The sequence below is a fragment of the Eutrigla gurnardus genome (genome assembly GCF_963514095.1).
Source record: "Eutrigla gurnardus genome assembly, chromosome: 1".
Taxonomy (NCBI): Eukaryota; Metazoa; Chordata; class Actinopteri; order Perciformes; family Triglidae; genus Eutrigla; species Eutrigla gurnardus.
Window position 1 is genome coordinate 18870573 of NC_139915.1, and position 20004 is coordinate 18890576.

Sequence of the window (20004 nt, forward strand, 5' to 3'; positions counted from 1 at the left end):
TTTTTAAAATGGGCCTATGCGTCCGAATGCCTCTGAATCGCGCGATGCGTCCGAACAGCGGCATCTGGTGGTATGTCATTGTGCCATCTATCATCATTCGATCAACATCCCTCATCTGGGGGAAAAAACAAACAATTTTCGGAAAGACGTTCATATGGAATTTGGATAGCTGACCCTGACAATCAACCTGTCACATCAAGGTAAGATTATTATTGAATTATAAATACTAATAAATACTATATAATAGTCTTTCAACTGTTCATTCGTAGTAGGCTACCTGGAATTATTTTGATAGGTGTATTGTTTTCTTATCAGGGCTAATTGCGTTTAACATTTACACATGGCTGTATAGCCTAGCCTGCTTTTGAAGTTTGCATGTGATTTTGTCTCGCAATGTACTTAGCCAAATGGAGCGAAAAACACAACCAAAAATTGCAGGCTTCTTCATGCGACGAAGCCGGCCTACTTCACCCTCTGCACCGCCTCCTCCCCCCAACCGCCACCACCACCAGCAACTCCTTCACCGCTGCAATCCTCTAAACACCAAGGCAGTGGGTGGAACCAGGAGTGGGCTATGGACCCCAAATATGCAGGGTAGATTTACCATACCGGACACGGTGAGTAGAGCATTATTAATTTTATGTTAAATGATGAAATATAAAATGTAGTCTAAGCTATATTTAGTCAGTTATTGTATTATTCCTAGGAATGTTTTGCAGACTATGCAGGATGCACCGTCAAAGGGCTCCTCTCAAAGGCCTTTCATAGAGGTCCCCTGCAACTACAGACGTGATGCCTTGGACTTGAGCTCAACTAATCATGTTTCATGTGTGGGTATTGCAGCCCAATCAAGCTGAAGTAAGTGTTTCTGAGTGGTTCGGGAATAACAAAAAAAACCCCAAAAAAAACAGGGTGATTAAAATTATATTTATTACATTATTTAAATGAACAGTGACTGTTTAATGTTTGTGTATTAGGTCTGCCCATCAATGAGGCATTTCAGCCCATTTTGAATTTGGAGCATGAGGCCATAATTGGTGGCTTTAAATGTCTATACTGGCTGGTAAAGCATGAAATTGCGCACCATACATATGACCCAACATTGTTGGATCTGGCAGACCTCCTAGGCTGCAAATATTTTGCCAAACTGAAGGTAAAAAATATATATCTATTACAGTGTACATTTACTGTCATCTGTTTCTAGTAGAATTAACTCTAATTTAAGGATCAATTATTTCCCTAGATTGATCAGAGGACCAACTATAGGTCCCACAGGATTGTGGACGAAATGCTCCAAATCATTGGTGAAGTGGTGGAGGAGCCCATTTTAGAGGCCATCAAGTCGTCATTAAAATGGTTCAATGATGTCAATCATGTTTAATTTCCATGTCTATTATGGGTTCCTGTTACCACTGAGACATTGAGGAAAATTAAAGCAGCAGGTGAACGGCAACCTGAGGGCTCCTTTCTAGCTCAGGTTTAAGAGAAGGTGACCAGTCTGAACATCGATGCAGAAGAGGAGAGGACAAGACGTGGGACAGCTCATTCCATCACCACCTTATGGGAACGTTTTCAGACACAACTGACAAGCTCAAGAATGAATAACAATAATAACCCGCCTGAAATATGAGCCTACATTTGAATTTTCTCTCACATCTAATGTGAATAGGTCATGGACCCCTACATTGATGGACTCATTCAGCACCTGGAGCTGAGGTTCCAGGAGCTTGGGATTCTTGGTGCTTTTAGTTCCCTGAGACCACAAGGACCACAAGCTGATGAGAGTCAGACTGTCTCAGACCTACAACTACTGGCCAAGCAGTTCCCTCTGTAGAAGAAAATGCGTTACCTTACAATTCTTATTTTTATCTCATACTAATATTCCTTCCTCTTGTACTCATCAAATGTCCTGCTGCCCTATTTGATTGTGGTTAACTTGTTATTCTGATTAGAAGACCTTTCATCTGTCAACCTTCCTGGACCGTCTCCGAAACATCTTTATCGCACATACTTGATCAAGGCCTGATGAATGGCCCCTGATGTGACATTGTGTAGAAAGAACCCAGCTGTTCCGAGAGAAGTCATAACTTTCTGTTTACCTAGGATGTCTCTTCCTCTTGGGAGAGACACGTATTGAATCTATGCAATTCCACCCATCAGACCTCCCCCCTTGGTTCTGTGTATAAAGCTCTCTTTTGACCCACATTATTTAGAATGGACTTTATCGCAACGCTGTATTTTCCTTTCTCCACTTTTTCTTCCACACCTCCCATCAGTGAGAAGGCACTTCTCCAAAAGTGGCAGAGCTACAGAGTCCTAATAACAACCGGAATACTGAAAGTGAGTGACAGTCATTAACACAATATTAAGTTGTTTATGTGAGTTCATGCATATCTGTCATTGACCAATGTTCTCATCCATCAGGACAAGTCCCAGCTGGAGATGATGACAGCAATGGATCAGGGTATGATGAGCTCCATCTACTCTACCCAAACCTGTCCCTCCTCTCTGCCCTCGCCCTCACAATACCCGTCTCCAGCGTCAATTGTGAGAGGGATTTCTCTGCAATGAACAGGGTAAGTCCATTATCATCTCTCAGTCTTAGGTTCTATCAAAATATTACACAAAAGTATAAAATACTAAACTTCAGTTCATTCACTGTATAGATCAAGACAGACCTGAGGAACAGGCTGCAGGGCAAACGTCTGGCAGCCTGCATGAAGATTAGCATAAATGGTCCTCCAGTGAAAGACCTGAACTACAACAGGGCCCTTGAGAAATTCTTGTCTACACCGAGGAGAATAGCGTGTAGCGATGCTACTTATCGGCTCTGCCATAAGTAGATAAGTGTCTGACTGCCTTGCTGTTGCACTTTGTTATATTATTTGTACCTTTGCTGTTAAAATTTCACAAAAACCTCTTGTTTAAGTTGCTGTTTATTGCCCTTTATTTATGGTATATTTGTATTGTTGTACCATGTTATTTTGAAAAGCTAAAGTTAGTTACACTGTTCCTTACACCCTCCCGGGCGACGCCCCCTCCCCACCTTAACTAACAGGTCAGAGAGGTAGGGAGGGGCCAGTTTGTTGAGGCCTTTGAAGGTGATCAGTCGTATTTCAAATCAATCCGATATTTGATGGGAGCCAGTCGAGGTCATGGAGGATGATGAGCCATAAAGGATGGAGTTGCAATAGTCAATGAAGTGAGATTAATGCACAGTGAAAGGGAGGGACCTGACAGTGAAAAGGAGGGACGGAGACGGGCAATGTTCCTGAGGTGGTAAAAGGCTGTTTTTGTATTCTGGTTAACATGGGGGAGGAGTGAGAGGGTGGGGTCAAGAATGATGCCTAGGTTGCGGACGTGAGTGGAGGGGTTGATGATGGAACCATCAATATTGAGGTAGAAATCCTGGGTGGAGCGGGTGAGGGAGTTTGGGCCGATGATAAGGATTTCAGATTTATTCCAGTTACGTTTTGAAGAGTTGTGTTGCATCCAAGTTTTGACATCAGTGAGGCAGGTGGTGAGGGTGGAATGGGTGTCTGCAGTGATGGTCTTAGTGAAGAGGTAAAGGTGTGTGTCATCGGCGAGGATGAAAAGCAGGGGACCAAGTATCAAGCCCTGGGGGATACCGTGGATGACTGGGGATGTGTGGGATTTGCATTTGTTGATGGAAATGAATTGGTGTCTGTCAGAGAGATAAGATTTGAACCAGGTGAGAGCAGTCCCGGTGATGCCAGGTGAGGACTGGAGGCAGGAGATGATGATGGAGTGGTTGATGGTGTCGAAGGAGGCACGAAGGTCAAGGAGGATGGAGAGGGAACCAGAGTTGGCAGAGAGGAGAATGTCATTCGTGACCTTTAGGAGAGCTGTTTCTGAACTGTGTCTGGAGCGGAAGCTGAGGTTATTGTGGTCAAGGTGAGATTTTAACTGACAACAGCAAGTTTGAGCATGGGACAAGGCCAGTGGAAAGAGAGGAGTTTATTACCAGGGTGATCGGGGGAGAGTGAGGGGAGGCAGGCCACGGCTAGGGTGGAGGGGAGGGGTCCAGGATACAGGTTGAGGTTTTCATGCCAGTGAGTATGGTGGATGGTTCTTATGTGGAAATTTCTGTGAAGGAGGAGAGTGGATGAATGGAAGGTGTTGCAGGTTGTGTCAATTTTTGTTGGGAAGTGTGACAGAAATTAGGTGCATTTACTGACAGTGAAGGAGGAGGAGATGGTGTCCATCAGTTTGAGAAGTTTGTTGATGGTAGAGAACAAATTCTTAGCATTGTTGCTCCCAGATTGTATGATGGAGGAGTAGTAGGAGGAGCGTGCGCTGTTGAAGGCCTCTTTGTAGTGCTGTTGGTGTTGTTTATAGGCATCTTTGTGGACAGTGAGACCGGTTCTCTTGGCTAGCCATTCGAGCTGGTGGCCCTTGGATTTTAGGTGATGGAGATGATCAGTGTACCAAGGGGCGGAGTGAATTAAGGAAAAAATTTGAGTTTTTATGGGAGCCAGTTGATTGAGACAGGAGGAGAGGGTGTCATTGTAGGTTGTGACCAGGTCAGCAGTGGAGGCATTCTGGATGAGGGCGGGATCAGGGATGGTGTCAGCCAAAAGGGAGGGGAGAGATGGTTACTAAACTTGTAGTAATGTTTTGTCTGTAGAATGTGGCTATACCACCACCATGCCCATGGAAGCATGGCTTATCGATGTATGAGTATCCGGGGTGTGTGGTCTGATTCAGTGAGAAATATTCAGGTTTTTGCCATGTCTCAGTTATGCAGAGAAAGTCTGGATTATTGTCCGTTATGTGGTTGGATTTGAACAGGCAGTGGCACTTTGGCTATGGTGCAGGGGCAGGCAGATCGCACATGTACGTTGTTGTGATGACATAGTGGAATTGTGGCGCTGCGTGCAGTTGACCAGAGGGAAGGGATGGAAAGAGTGGATTGGTCAGACCAGGAGTAAACAAACTTTCTATGGGAGGCTCTGTGGATGTAATGGGGTCGGCGTAGAAGTCCAAGTGTTTTGATGACTGAGATGCATGGAGGAGTGGTGAAGTCGTTGAGTTTGAATAGTCGCGAGGTGGAGTACTTCAGAGACATGCCGGCCGGCAGGATGTAACGATGAGTATGAAGTTGTTGGTTGGTAGCCACGGACTTGATGACCAGGGATGGAGTGAAGTGCAGAGACAGGAGTGTCCAATAGTGTGGCGGCAGCGAGCTGACTAGCATGTTGGTGGTTGCTGGCTAGCAGGAGGCTGCTAGCTGAACAGCTACTTGACGTTAGATTTACCAGAGGCAGTGGAAAAGTGCGACAGGTAAGTGAACAGTCCAGTCAAGTAGCAATTATTTGTAGAATCCAAGAGGAATTGGTGAGATATCGAAAGGACAAGTTTGGGGGGGGAGGGAGAGAAGTTTGCTGGGGAGCAGCAGGAAAACAAAACAAACTTAAATGTAAGCTTAAACTCAGATGGAGAAGCGGCGAACACAACCAGGCCAGCGTCCTCTCACATCTGGTCATCTGTCAATTGTCTATTATTATTATTATTATTATTATTATTATTATTATAAATAGGTGAAGAATACTGGGAAGGTGATCTCAAAGAGTTAAAAGGTTTTTAAAGGTTTTTTATTTATCAGCTTGATAGTTTATATATGTGAGCCAAGTAAGAGTTTAGAAAGAAACATCTCTTGAGCTCTTCATTTTAAATGCATAAAGAGACCAGGGGTGTTGTAAGATGCCACTTCCCACACTGTTGCTGGAACATCTTTAGAATGACATGATTTATTTTTTAGTAACTGCTGTCAACATGCTATGTGTGAAGGCGCCGTTTGTCATAATGCTCATGCGTCCACTGACTTGTTGAAGTTGATGAGCCAGATGATGACCTCGGCGGGTGCTGCCTGGTCCCAGTGGATGGTGTAACCTTTGGCTAGTGTGATCACCGGCTGGAACTGCTGGTAGTGTTTCTTCTTGCCCAGTGCGCCCTCTAGTGTCAGGGGCCGATCGGGGTACTCGTCCTTCACTATGTGCATGTTCAGGTTTGCAGGGTTACGTGTCTGGACGTAGATCTGGACAAAACAGAACATAGAGTTAGAAGGTTGATTCTAATATTTGGATAAAAAATGGAAAATAAAGGCTTACCCAAAATAATTATAATTATATATATCATCTCATTTCGTTCCAGGACATAGAATATATTTTGGTTATTATTGTCAACTTTACCAAGTTTGCCCAAGAGTACCCAACCCGTAACAATTCAGGCAGCAGATACGATTTTTAACAATTTTGCCATGAAATATGGTTTCCCTGCTAAAATATACCATGATCAAGGAGAGAGTTTGACAACTGCAGTACACAGGCATTGCAAACTCTAAAACAACTCCCTACCATCCACAAGGGAACCCAGCTGAAAGATGTAATGGTAAATTGTTATCTGTGCTGCAGACCTTGGATGAGGAGCAAAAGGGAAATTGGAGTGACTTTCTGAGCAAAGTTGTACAATAGTAACAATAGTACCACTAGTGAAGCAACGGGTTACTCTCCTTTCTATTTGCTTTTTGGTAGAAAGCCGCGTTTGCCAATTGATATAATATTTGGGATAAGTGAGGAGGAAGGATGTAACTCCCATGAGGAATAGTTGTGCCCAACTCCCATGAGTTGTGCATGAACGAGTTCAAAAGAACGCGTTTGTTATAAGAATTTTGTATAACCTCATGTCTTAAAGTTTTCTTTGTTCAGGTTACAGCTTTATGTGTTGAACTGTTTATTACTTCAGTATCCCCATTGCTGACCTAAATGTTATCAGAGGCCTGGTAGTCAGGATGTCTGGTTCTGCACGAAGATTATCTGCCAGTTACGCATTATCTCCTTTGCCTTTAAAAGTCACAACACTGATTTGAGCACTTTCTCTGTAGCATCCTCATACGTTGTTGCATTGTAACTGCTCCTCTTGTACAAGATTAAAGTCAGACGTCGACTTTACTTCTGACTCTGATCTCCTCCTTGGGTGAATTTATTCGTTTACGGACAAATTCTTTTAACAGCGTTCATTGAACACGTTCATTTTTCTGTGAACTTTGAACTGAACACAACACATTTGTAAATAAAGAACTTGAACGTGAATTAGTTCAGATTGTGTGAAATGAACGTCAATGTTGAGATCCAATTAAACGTTACGGAATTTGTTTTCTCCTGATGAGTCGAGTGACACGACCTTCTAGCACTTTAGAAACAGCATGTCGTTGTTAGGGGTGGGCGGATCGATCCAAATATCTATAGTATCTCTTCTATAAGTTTAGCAAATCACTTGGATTTCTTCACAGAGTTTGTGTGAGTGCAGCATCTCTCTGAGTCCTCATGCGCAGCGCTCCTCTCCACCTCTCTCACTCCGCTCACTAGGCCCCTCCCCTCCTCTCCCCCTCCCCTGCTGCCTGTAAAAAGCAAACATGTGAACATGTTATTGTTTCAAAACAAAAACATGTAGTTGTGAACATGGGGACAGGACACCTCAAGGGATAATGCCTTTGAGTTCTTTGTGAGCAAACAGCCAGGTTCAGTAGTAGTTTGCCCTGCAGTTGAACAGTTTTAGGCTAGAACGTAGGCATGCTAGTCAGCTCGCTGCCGCCACACAACATGTGAAATGCACTTAAACTATTTACCTGTTTCTTACTTTCAAAAGAAAGATATTACCATTGTGAGTAAAATGTTCTAACAAATTGTGCTAATGTTGAGGGACAACATTTATTCTGCAGAGGAGGAATGTAGCACCTGGTAATACCCAGTGTTGTATAAAGTACCCAAAAGCCATACTTGAGTAAAAGTAAAAGTACCTTACTGGAAAATTACTCAAGTAAAAGTGAAAGTTGCCTGCTAGAATATTACTTGAGTAAAAGTAAAAAAGTAGCTTGAATTTACTGTACTTAAGTATCAAAAGTAAAAAGTACTGTTAATAAAACGCAATCAGAAATTTGCCCACTCACACACTCCTTCTTGGCCACAGGTAATACTAAACATAGCGATTTCAGCTGCATGATTTAAAAGCTAACTTATTAATAACACTACCACTATGTAAATTAGTCTGACTGTCATCATCAGCTGGTTTGCTATATCAAAACTCGGACTCTCCAAACACAGGTACGGTCTCCAATAACACCAGAAAAAGACAGACAGATCATTCAATAACCCAGGAGTTCAGTTTTTGGCTAGCAGAGGCCAAGCCCACTCACGTTAGACCACGGAGACGCTCAGGGGCCGAGGGGCAGTAAAAAACAAAAACAAACAAACAAAAACGTAATCCTCGACTGTATAGTTTCACTGCGTGGAACAACACACTCTTTGCTTCACCATTAAAGTCTATTGACAGCAGGGCCGGAGTGGGACTCATTTTCAGCCCTGGAGTTTCATACCGGCCCACTTTAGATCACGACCTATTATATTAAAATAATGTAATTATAACTTTACATGTTAAGCATACAATAGCGCACTGTTCTCTAAAGCCTTGTAATTCCGTGTATTTTCACACAGCCTTGTGGGCACAAGTGCCCATAGTTCGGCCGTGTTCAGCTGTCTGTTTCCCGGCTGGTTTGCGTGCGGCGCGTCTTGGCGTTTCGCGTTCGACGGAGAGTCCGCCTGTGTGGACTCTTGTGGACCTGGGCGGGCCGGTGTTTGACCGATGTCCGCGGGCTTTTCAGCCAGCTCTGAGGGTGATAGTCCCGACAGTTCGGCTGGGTTCTTGTGTCCATTTACCTGCGGGAATCCCCGCAACGCACCCGAGTGTTTTACGTGTGTACGGACGGAGCAGAAGTCCGGCTTCGCTGTGCGTAATTGTGGCGTGGCGCGGACCTGGACCGGCCGGTGCTTAAGTGAGCTGCACGGGCTTTTCACACAGCCTTGGGGGCACAAGTGCCCATAGTTCGGCCGTGTTCAGCCGTCTGTTTCCCGGCTGGTTTGCGTGCGGCGCGTCTTGGCGTTTCGCGTTCGACGGAGAGTCCGCCTGTGTGGACTCTTGTGGACCTGGGCGGGCCTGTGTTTTAGTGAGGACCGCGGGCTTTTCACCATGATCTGGGGGCATCAGGGCCGAGAGTTCGGCTGGGTTCTTGTGTCTATTTACCTGCGGGAATCCCCGCGACGCATACACGTGATACCCACTCCACTCAGTGCCATGACTGAACACCGGCACAAAAATAAATAAAAATAATAATTGAACACCGGCCCTCGCGGCCCAAAAGTCAGACCGGCCCACCGGGAATTGTCCCGGTCCTCCCGATTAGCCACTCCGGGCCTGATTGACAGTAACACTATGCTGGTTGTTTCAGCAGCAGGTTCAGTCACCGATTCAGTCACCTCCTCCATCTCTGACATTTTGCTTCTCTGTCTTCCTCCTTCTCTTCAAGTAGGCTAACATTAGAGACCCGACTTGTCTGAGACTACTACTAGCATGACAATGCGACCATTAATTTGAAATTTGGCCGCTGATTTCATCCGCCGCACAACGGGGTAAACCAATGATAACGTCTTGCGGTCTGTATCTCCCAACATCATTGGCTACTAGTCCCACTACAACCAAACAAAGATTGTCCATTGGCTGTCACGTTCCTTCTTATTTTGTAACGAGTAACGAGGATGCTCAGGTAAATGTAACGGAGTAAAAGTACTGATTTTTTTCGGAAAATGTAGTGAAGTAAAAGTAAAAGTCGTCAGAAATAGAAGTAGTAAAGTAAAGTACAAATATAAAAATATACTACTTAAGTAAAGTAACGAAGTATTTTTACTTCGTTACTATACAACACTGGTAATACCCATAATAATAGTATTTTTGTTTGTTTACACAACATATTTAATTCAATCTGTATTCTGTTTAGTAATGTTTTAAGATATACAGTTTTATTATAAGTTATGCATTTCTTCACCTCGCCAGTATCAGGCTACATGAGGTGTGAATTGCTGTTACAAGATATTGCAAGATACCTTAGAAGAAGACACGTTTTTCGGCGTGTGGTCGGAGCAATAAATTAACACGGAGTGGGTGAGCACGGTGATGTACTCTCAAACTCTGTGTTTTGTGATAAGTCCTGCTGTCAAGATACCATCGATGTCTGAATGGTGTAACACATAAGGTGTGCTATGTTGACAGACTGTAAAGCCATCTGAGGCAGAGTGATTTGGGCTGTTTATGAATTGTTTTAAAGGTGCCAAACACAAGTTTGGGAGCATTTCTATTCATTTTGATGGAGGTAGATGTATTTTTTTGGTCTGTATCAGCAGATTGACCAACACACTTTGATAAGAGGTGTTTCTGATCGGGGCATTAATACTCTGAATAAAATTATTGAATGTATCAACTTTTGAAGCCTTTCAAATGTTTATTGAAAGTAATTTACATATAAATTATGAAAAGGTTGATAATAATAATGTTGTATACTAGGGGTGTAACGGTACATGTATTTGTATTGAACCGTTTCGGTACGGGGTGCTCGGTTCGGAACGGAGGCGTACCGAACGAGTTTCCATACGGACATATTAAGTAGAGGACCGCACGTGTGGAGCATGCTGCAGCCGCACATGCGCAGTTGCGCACACCGCAACACAATAAACAGCAGTAGTAGCGGACGTCATGGCTAATGCCGCTAGCGTTGGCAACAAGCCAGAGTTGGAGGACCCTCCCGCGACATTAAGGTCTCCCGTTTGGGAACACTTCGGCAAAGCGGTTTGCCGACATTGTTCATGTGAGGTCGGGTATGTTTCTGGCAACACGTCAAACCTGTTGACGCATTTGAAACGGCACCACCCCCACGTGAACATCGCTACAACGAGGAGAAAGACGAGCGTAACGTTAGTGCAAACACAGCTCCCCGACGCATTTAAACAGCCTCTCCCTGCCCTGTTCAATTTTGCACATCAGATGGAGAAAAGATTTGTTTTTAAAAAAACAGTCTGAGCCTTATTCATGTTATTTAATCTGAGCAACAACTTGAAACTATTTAGTGTTGCAACTGTTCAATTTTGCACATCAGATGGAGAAAATATTTTTTTTAAAGAAACAGTCTGTTATTTTTATTTATTTTTATTTTTTAAATAAATATTTTTGAGCAGCATTCTAGCTCCAGTGCATGTTCCTACTGTTAAAAGCACAAAAGTAATAAACAACTAGCACATTTATATTTTGCATTTTGTTTTCTTACTGTACCGAAAATGAACCGAACCGTGACCTCAAAACCGAGGTACGTACCGAACCGAGATTTTTGTGTACCGTTACACCCCTATTGTATACACATTTAAATAATCATAAAATTGTAATACACAGATTTGTATACATGGACATACATTTTTTCAATCAAATTAATGTACACTATATTGCCAAAAGTATTCACTCAACCATCCAAATAATTGAAACCAGGAGTTCCAATCACTTCCTTGGCCACAGGTGTATAAAAGCAGGCACCTAGGCATGCAGACGGTTTCTACAAACATTTGTGAAAAAATGGGTCGCTCTCAGGAGCAACCTCAGTAGCCTGGTATATTACAGTGTCATTTAATCAGCCCATTAGGCCTAGTCAATGTCAAGGCATGCACAAACTTGCAAGCAATTTGGGAAATTGGCACATCGTCAAACAATTAAAAAATGTCATAAATGGACTCCGGTGACGCCAGTGAATTCCAGCTTGGTACTGTGATAGGATGCCACCTGTGCAACAAGTCCAGTCGTGAAATGTCCTCACACCTAAATATTCCACAATCAATGGTCAGTGGGATTATAACAAAGTGGAAGTGTTTGGGAATGACAGCAACTCAGCCAAGGAGTGTTAGGCCACGTAAAATGATGGAGCATTGTGAGCGATGCTGAGGCATATAGATAGCCAACTTTCTGCAGAGTCAATCGCTAGAGATCTCCAAACTTCATGTAGCCTTCAGATTAGCTCAAGAACAGTGTAGAGAGCTTCATGGAATGGGTTTGCTTGGCGATCAGCTGCATCCAAGCCATACATCAGCAAGTGCAATGCAAAGCGTCGGATGCAGTGGTGTAAAGCACACTGCCACTGGACTCTAGAGCAGTGGAGACGCGTTCTCTGGAATGACCAGTCATGCTTCTCCATCTGGCAATCTGATGGACGAATCTGGGTTTGGCGGTTGCCAGGAGAACGGTTCTTGTCTGACTGCATTGTGCCACGTGTAAAGTTTGATGGAGGGGGGATTATGGTGTGGGGTTGTTTTTCATGAGCTGGGCTTGGCCCTTTAGTTCCAGTGAAAGGAACTCTGAATGCTTCAGCATACCAAGAGATGTTGGACAATTCCATGCTCCCAACTTTGTGGCAACAGTTTGGGGATAGCCCCTTCCTCCACAAAGCAAGGTCCATAAAGACATGGATGAGCGACTTTGGTGTGGATGAACTTGACTGGCCTGCACAGAGTCCTGACCTCAACCCGATAGAACACCTTGGGGATGAATTAGAGTGGAGACTGAGAGACAGGCCTTCTCGTCCAACATCAGTGTGTGACCTCACAAATACGCTTCTGGAAGAATGGTCAAAAATTCCCATAAACACACTCCTAAACTTTGTGGAAAGTCTTCCCAGAAGAGTTGAAGCTGTTATAGCTGCAAAGGGTGGACCGATGTCATATTAAACCCTATGGATTAAGAATGGGATGTCATTATGACTTATAGGCAAGTCAAGGCAAGTGAGAGAATACTTTTGGCAATATAGTGTATTTTGGAAATGTCTGCACTGACAACAAAACCAACATTAGGTTTAGACAACAAAACCAACGCTAGGTTTAGACAACAAAACCAACGTTAAGTTTAGACAAAAAAACAACGTTAGGTTTATACAACAAAACCAATGTTAGGTTTAGACAACAACAATTTGTCACTGCGTCAATTTGATCTGGTCTAATTTTTAGAATTTAAGTTTCTAGTACTTGTGTTTGTTCTGGATACATTTTCATCTGTTACTGCAAGTTAAATATGCTTGCTTTCACTATTAAGTGAAGATCAGTGGTGCCTGCCTCCTGGACATTTACAACACCCATCCATCCGTCACATGCCCTCTTCAGTCTCCTGCCATCTGGGAGAAGAGACTGGAGCCCCCCAGGCCCCCTCACCAGCCTGGGTAACAGCTTCATACATTAGTCTGTCAGGAAGCTGAACTCTGTCCCCTCTGCCTCCAAACAGTCTGGGCCCGGTTTCCCGAAGCCTTCTTAAAGCCTTCTTAACGCTACGTCATTTGTAACCCCTACTTAGAGTTCCTACTTAACATTTCGTGTGTTTCCCGAAACGTTCTTTGCTACGAAATTCTTTCGTAGGTCATACATTGGTAAGAGTGGTCTGGAGCACTCTTAGAGCCTTCTTAGCTCTACCGCAGCGATGTTTCAGCTCCTGACGCTAGTCGCCGCCACTGTAGGCTACAGTGATCCAGAAATCCCCGTTGCGCATGGAACTGCACATTGCCAGTGTTGTGTTTCACCAATGGTGTGGTGTCCATTTCGACCGAAGTTTCTTGTGGCGATGAACAATGTAAAAACGTGAATGTATTGTTACGCACACTCTCGATATAGAAAAAATATTTATTCGATCCTTTCCAGGAACAAAAAAGTAATCCAATGCGCTCTTAAATTAGGTAAAAAATGCCATCTTAACGAAGAAAATATCAAACAAATAATTTATATCAACAGTAGTGGTCAAAACAAAGGATGTTACCAGGCTACGCTCATCCATCGGCCAACACAAACATTCCTCAGCCCCCATGACGATGACAAACGTCAAATAACATACGAGAACAAATAAGATAATAATACGAAATCATTTTGTCATACAAAAACCTTCCATACTCCAAAGCGGCAAATAAATTATATTAAAAGTAAAAAACAGCAAAGTGGCTGTAACAAATGGTTTTAAGTCATTCATGAAGAAAATAAAAATAAAATGTGCATGCATTTCATCACAAGGCTAAGCTTTACCGCAACCTCAGTAGCCTGGTATGTTACAGTGTCATTTAATCAGCCCATTAGGCCTAGTCAATGTCAAGGCATGCACAAACTTGCAAGCAATTTGGGAAATTGGCACATCGTCAAACAATTAAAAAATGTCATAAATGGACTCCGGTGACGCTTGTGAACAGTGGCAAAACTATGGCAGCGATACAACGCATCCTCGTGCTGAACCAAAGACGTCGCCGTCCTCGCAGCCGTTTAGTTGGGATACATAATTTCATAAGGATCAACTTCAATCCCATGGATATATAGACCGACGCTGCTATATTGCATACGTTTCGACTACAACGGCAACAAATACGCATGTGATTAAGGATGTAATTGGCTCGATCTCCCCCGCTGTTTCTATATTTTCTATATCTTTTTTTAAATCAGTATATGGTAGTATGTTCGACCATGGTTAAATAAATGTTTAGGCCTAGAAGGATTTCATGTTTAATTCGCAAACACTGCAATAGCCTACATTTTATAATATAATGCTGTCATGCACCTGCGCATGAAATGGAAAATCGAACTCTGAGCAATCGATTTCAGCACTTTCTTTCTGGACAGCACCGTGTACGTACGACGTAAGGAGTGTTTCTTAAGAAGACTCCTAAGAGACCGTTCGGGAACCACGACTATAGAGGTAAACAACTTTGGTAAGTCATAACGTAGGAGTCTTCGTAGCACACTAAGAGTGGACATTTTCTGGAAACCGGGCCCTGGACTGTGACTATCCCATCCAACACAGCCGCAACATGTCTCTTTGTACCAGAAGAAGTCTGATTGTATTAGGGGCAGGGCTACCTTGTGATTGACAGCTACAACGCTACCAATGCAGTTAGCTACTAAGATGACTTTAACTCTTAGCTATAAAGTTGACCTTGAATTATGAAGCTAACATTAACAGCTTCACACCAGAATCCAGGTGTATCCAGATCCAGTAAGGGTGCTGCTCTGCTGCTTGTGTTCATCAGATCCACCCGTCGCTCCTCCACAGTCCAAATATGGTAACTTACGGCATCAAAACCGTCGTCCAGAAACCAACGGTTGACGTCACCATGACTACGTCCACTTCTTATATACAAACATATTCTGTGCCTGTCACTACGTACACAACACTGTATTTAGTATTTTATTATTTCTTTTTGAGACTTTGACTTGTACTAAAGTTGTTGGAACACTCTGAAAGCACTACACTAGCAGTTTCCCCCTGATCCAGTCTTTGTGCGAAGCTAAGCAAAGCCTGCCCGAGACACTTGGTGTACTGGAAACTTCATAAAACACATCAATGTTTGAAAAACTATTATTGAAAAACAAAGGCATGCATCTCTTTCTTGTTTAAGAGTTCTTCTAGCATTACTAGTATTCCTTGAACATGATTACATGCTCTACAGAACATCCAGTGCATGATTGATTTTTTCATTTTACATAGTACAGATAATATACACTTTGAACTTTGATTTGAATATGTAAATGAATGTCATCAACACATGTCTAATAGGATGCCACAGAAAAGAGACTCACCTGTGCGTAGTGGCCGCTGCAGATAGCAGCCTTCCAGTCGGGGACATCGATGCAGTCAGGGTGACGCAGCAGCCAGTTGTCCTCTTTAACCAGGAAGGCTCCCGGGTACTCGCTGACCGAGCCGTCGACATCATGGAAGATGGTTGTCTTGTCCCCATCCATCTGCATCTTATTAAACCAGGGACCCGGCTCCCCAAAAAACACCCGAGACGTGATCTAGAGGGATGTAGTGTTTCATACGTCAGCCCATATCTATCATTCATGATCATATCTGCTGCTCTCTGCTCAATATCTGAAACATTGTCACTGTTTTCAACCTGATTTGAACTCAGTTTACATGAAATGGGCTCATCGTGATGAGGACAGTTCAGAGTGCCTGAACTAATTCGTTTACATCAAAAATACATTTTTGTCAAAAGCAAGAGTTGTTCCAATGTAAATGGAGCCTAAATAAGCCACCAACAGTCCTAGATTGACTCCAGGTAACATTCCTCCTTTAACCCTGGAACATCTGGCATACTGGTCTAAAGGGAAACTGCTATATGTGATCATAAATGGACTCCATTGCACCCCTGTGGAGGTTGGGGGCATCGAACCTGCGTGGGTGATGTTCAAAGCTTTCATTGCCAAAGCTGCGGCGGTGAGCTGTGGGCTAATGGTCGTAGGTGCCTCAAGCGGCGGTAACCCTCAAACACCGTGGTGGACACCGGTGGTCAGGGAATTATTATTTATTTAATCATTATTATAATTATCATCATCATCATGATTACTAGTTATTTTATTATTATTATTATTAACTAACATTTGAAAAAAAAAATACGTGAATGAGAAATACCATTGAGACGTTCCAAAAGAAATGATGTGATTCATTTCAGATTTGTTTTTCCAGTCTTGATGTTTTCAAAAGTATTTGTCAGTACTTTTTAAAAAAAAAAAATCTAGCTCTTTCCATGAATAAAAATGAACCAGACCAGGGGTGCCCAAGTCCGCAAACGGTCCAGTCTCATCCAAGAAAGGAGGACACTAGCTGGAATGAGATTTCTAAGGGTGGCGCTGTAGCAACTGTCTGGATGTTTCAGCCCAGATGTTCAGTGTTTGACTCACCGGTACGTGATCAAAGATGATGTCAGTGACATTGTTGTTGGGGCAGCTCTGCCACGAGTTGTTGAGCCTGAAGCCAAAGGCGCTGGTGTGTCGCCCATCCAGAGCCGCGTATTTACGAAATGTACAATTCTGCATGATAATGGGTCCATCGTAGATCTGCATGCCCCGGATAGGGAAATCACTGCAGGGAACACACACACACACACACACACACACACACACACACACACACACACACACACACACACACACACACACACACACACACACACACACACACACACACACACACACACACACACACACACACACACACACACACACACACACACACACACACACACACACACACACACACACACACACACACACACACACACACACACACACACACACACACACACACACACACACACACACACACACACACACACACACACACACACACACACAGTTTTGCAGTGTCAAAGTGAAGGAAGTGCTTCAACACTAGTCTCCTCTCACACGCTTCACATTGACCTGAAGTGTGTTTGTAGTTGGCTAAGATGAACCAGAGCAGACCAGGAAGCAGGGTTTTTGGTTCGCCAGATTACTTCAGGTTTAACACTGTCCTACAACGGTGCTTCACGTCTAACCAGGTAGATCACCATGGTAACTGATGCTGCACACCTGATCTGCACTGAAGCAGAAGAGCAACACAGTTTCCACTCCCATATGCAGGAAGAACAGCTAATAAAGCACGGACTGCGTGGATGTGTAAATGAATAGACTTAATATATGCACCCATCTAGAGCACCATAAATCTGATTAATTACATGTGTGTATTCCATAAATGAATGTGTAGCTTCGATGGATTCTCATGAAGATTATGACAAGCATTTAGCTGTATTCTTTCAGCGGTAAATATGGCGATGTAAAACTGACTTGGGAGCAAATCAAGATGGATAGGCAATCATAACTAAAACGCCTTGCGTTACCTTGCTCCCGGTACTTGTATGTTGCTGTGGGTGAATAGAAGATAAGAAGGTCAGCTGTCCTTCCTGCATTTGGTAGCTACAACTCAGTTGCTTTTCCTCTGGGTTTTTCTTTTAACCTTTTGGTCAAGTTTGCTCTAAAACAGTCTACTGAATGTAGACTTGTCCATGTCTGTGATTGGCCAGATGCTGCAAACCCCGCCCCTCTTATGTGAACATGAGACCTGGTTGATTTACTGAATTGATAACAGGTGGTTCAGCTGGATCAGTTAAACCAGACGACCTCAAGCTAGATCCCGTTGAACTGGCCGATGGCAGGCAACATACTTCCATCACTGACTGAGGACAACTGTTCAAGCATTAAGAACAGTTAACAGTTAATTAGTGAGCAAGTTGGTGCCGCAGATGGAAGTTAAAAATGGAAAATAAAGCAGTCATAAGTTCACCTGGGAGTCTCACTGAAACCAGAACCACACACTCTCCCACTCTGATAAACATGGCGACAAGGTGCAAACAATAAAACAAGGTGCAAACAATAAAAGTACTAAAAGTTTAAATGCCTGTGTTTATGAGTGAAAACCGGAAAAGCGGATGTAGTTAGCGGACCAATCACAGCCAATGCTGCTGCGTTCGTGCTGCGTCGCCTTGACGCACGTCTAGGATTTTTGGGAGGTGCACGTCAGACCCTTGCAGTGGACGTAAGGGGGCGTACCCTTGCGTTGGGTCAACACAGAAGCATAACTTGGGCTTTAGAAGAGCTGCAGCACAGCCTGATGGGGAAAATAAAAGTATGAACCAGAAAAGGAGAAAATAGGTCCTCTTAATCTCTGCTCCTCTGGCTTAGGTTCCTGGTTGAAAAAGGGCCCAAGATGATTTGAGTATATCTCTGCAACTACAAGTTCTAACACTTGGGAGATTGAGGATGATATTTCTGCCCAACAGAAAAACAGATCATTTTTAAAAATCTAGACATCTCTAGAAAAGTACAGCACAACATCTGAACATCACCAGTGTGAAGAGAAGCGGAGCAAAGTTGGAGAGGTTCTTGTAGAAGCTTGCTATGGCACTGCTGCACCCGGTACTGGGGGTGCTCGGGTCCACGAGGTTAATCCAAACACCATAGCATTGCAACTCTACTCTGGAACTAGTTATGCTGTGTGTCAATTCCCAGACTTCATGTTGTTTTGGAGCATTACAGACTTTTTATTACTTCCTGCATTATTGGCCAGGTGCCATCATTTGTGTGGCTTATCACATACAGTAAGAATGAGCAGCTATGTAATGGTTTCACTTACCGAAGACAAACCGAACCACAACCCCAAAACCTTCCACTTCTAGAGCAAAATCCATAAGGCCCATCTTTGTTGAAATAGTGTATAGTTCCAAATGGTATCTATTGATTTCCTGTCACTCACCTTGAATACTTTTTCTGTCAGTCAGGATGACATTACTCTACAAAAGGAACTGTTCATGGGTGGGCTGAACATAACTACGAAAACTTTGGCTTAGACAACACAACCTCATAGTCCGGTTTAGGAAAACCATTACAAACACATCACATGCTGTGACGTACAACACTGGTCTTTTGGTTGAAAGACCAAAAGTAGTCTTTCTCAAAATTAAAATCCACGCCACTAGCTCTGGTTACACTAAACAGTACACTTGCTTGACTTGTAAAATGATTTGTTATTCATGGTACAATTCTAATGGGATGATTTGTCTCTCTGTTGACTACTTTAGATATTCTTCCCAAAAATAAGGTCCCATGAGGGACACAGAAAGGACGGGAGCCTCTCTATAAACCAGGATAAGGGTCAGGTCTATGAAACCAGGAACACATAACCAGGATACTCTAAAAAACCGAAAACTAATGTGACTTAAACGCTTTTAAATGAGTGGTTAGATGTCACCTAAATGGCCTTCTTAAAGCTGCATTAGTGTTTCTGAAACGGCAACATATCACCTTGATGCGGCTGTGACACCAAAACATTGAGGTAATAAAATAAGACTTAGATTTGTCACTTACATGCCACGTGGCATGGTCCTGCCAGCAAGGTCTGAACCTCCGGGGCCCCAGATCGTGTTGTCAAGAAGGGGCATTCCATGATTGTCACTTTCACCCACAAACAGCGAGTTTTTCACCTGCTGGCGAGAGCCGTCGTCGTCTGGAAACGTCCCCCCACTGCAGAAATGGACAGGGAGTGTCAGAGTCTGGTGGCAGCAGTACTGTAGTGATAGTAAAGTAGTAAAGTAAAGTAATATTGTTTCATTGATCCCAGAGTGACAATGGGCCCTAGTTTCGTAGACCAGGCGCAGTCAGCACTCAGCGCACCTGTGCCATGCCGACGGGGTGTGTCCGCCTGGACTTTGCAAGTTTCGTGCACCGCGCAGGCTCGCGCAGGCACACCTCCCGTCTCGCCCACCCGCGCAAGTGGGAAAGA

General features: G+C 43.5%; 1 protein-coding gene across 3 annotated transcripts in view; it reads right to left on the bottom strand.

The window, feature by feature from the left end:
* Positions 1 to 20004, bottom strand: part of cemip (cell migration inducing hyaluronidase 1) — a 264056-nt gene that overhangs the window by 26136 nt on the left and 217916 nt on the right. For all 3 annotated transcript variants that reach the window (XM_084006631.1, XM_084006632.1, XM_084006633.1), the window contains exons 20-23: positions 19590 to 19745; positions 16590 to 16770; positions 15486 to 15701; positions 5847 to 6058 (exon numbers count right to left, since the gene is read on the bottom strand). In XM_084006631.1, the coding sequence (XP_083862757.1) occupies positions 5847 to 6058; positions 15486 to 15701; positions 16590 to 16770; positions 19590 to 19745 (765 nt within the window). The remainder of the gene's footprint in view (positions 1 to 5846; positions 6059 to 15485; positions 15702 to 16589; positions 16771 to 19589; positions 19746 to 20004) is intronic.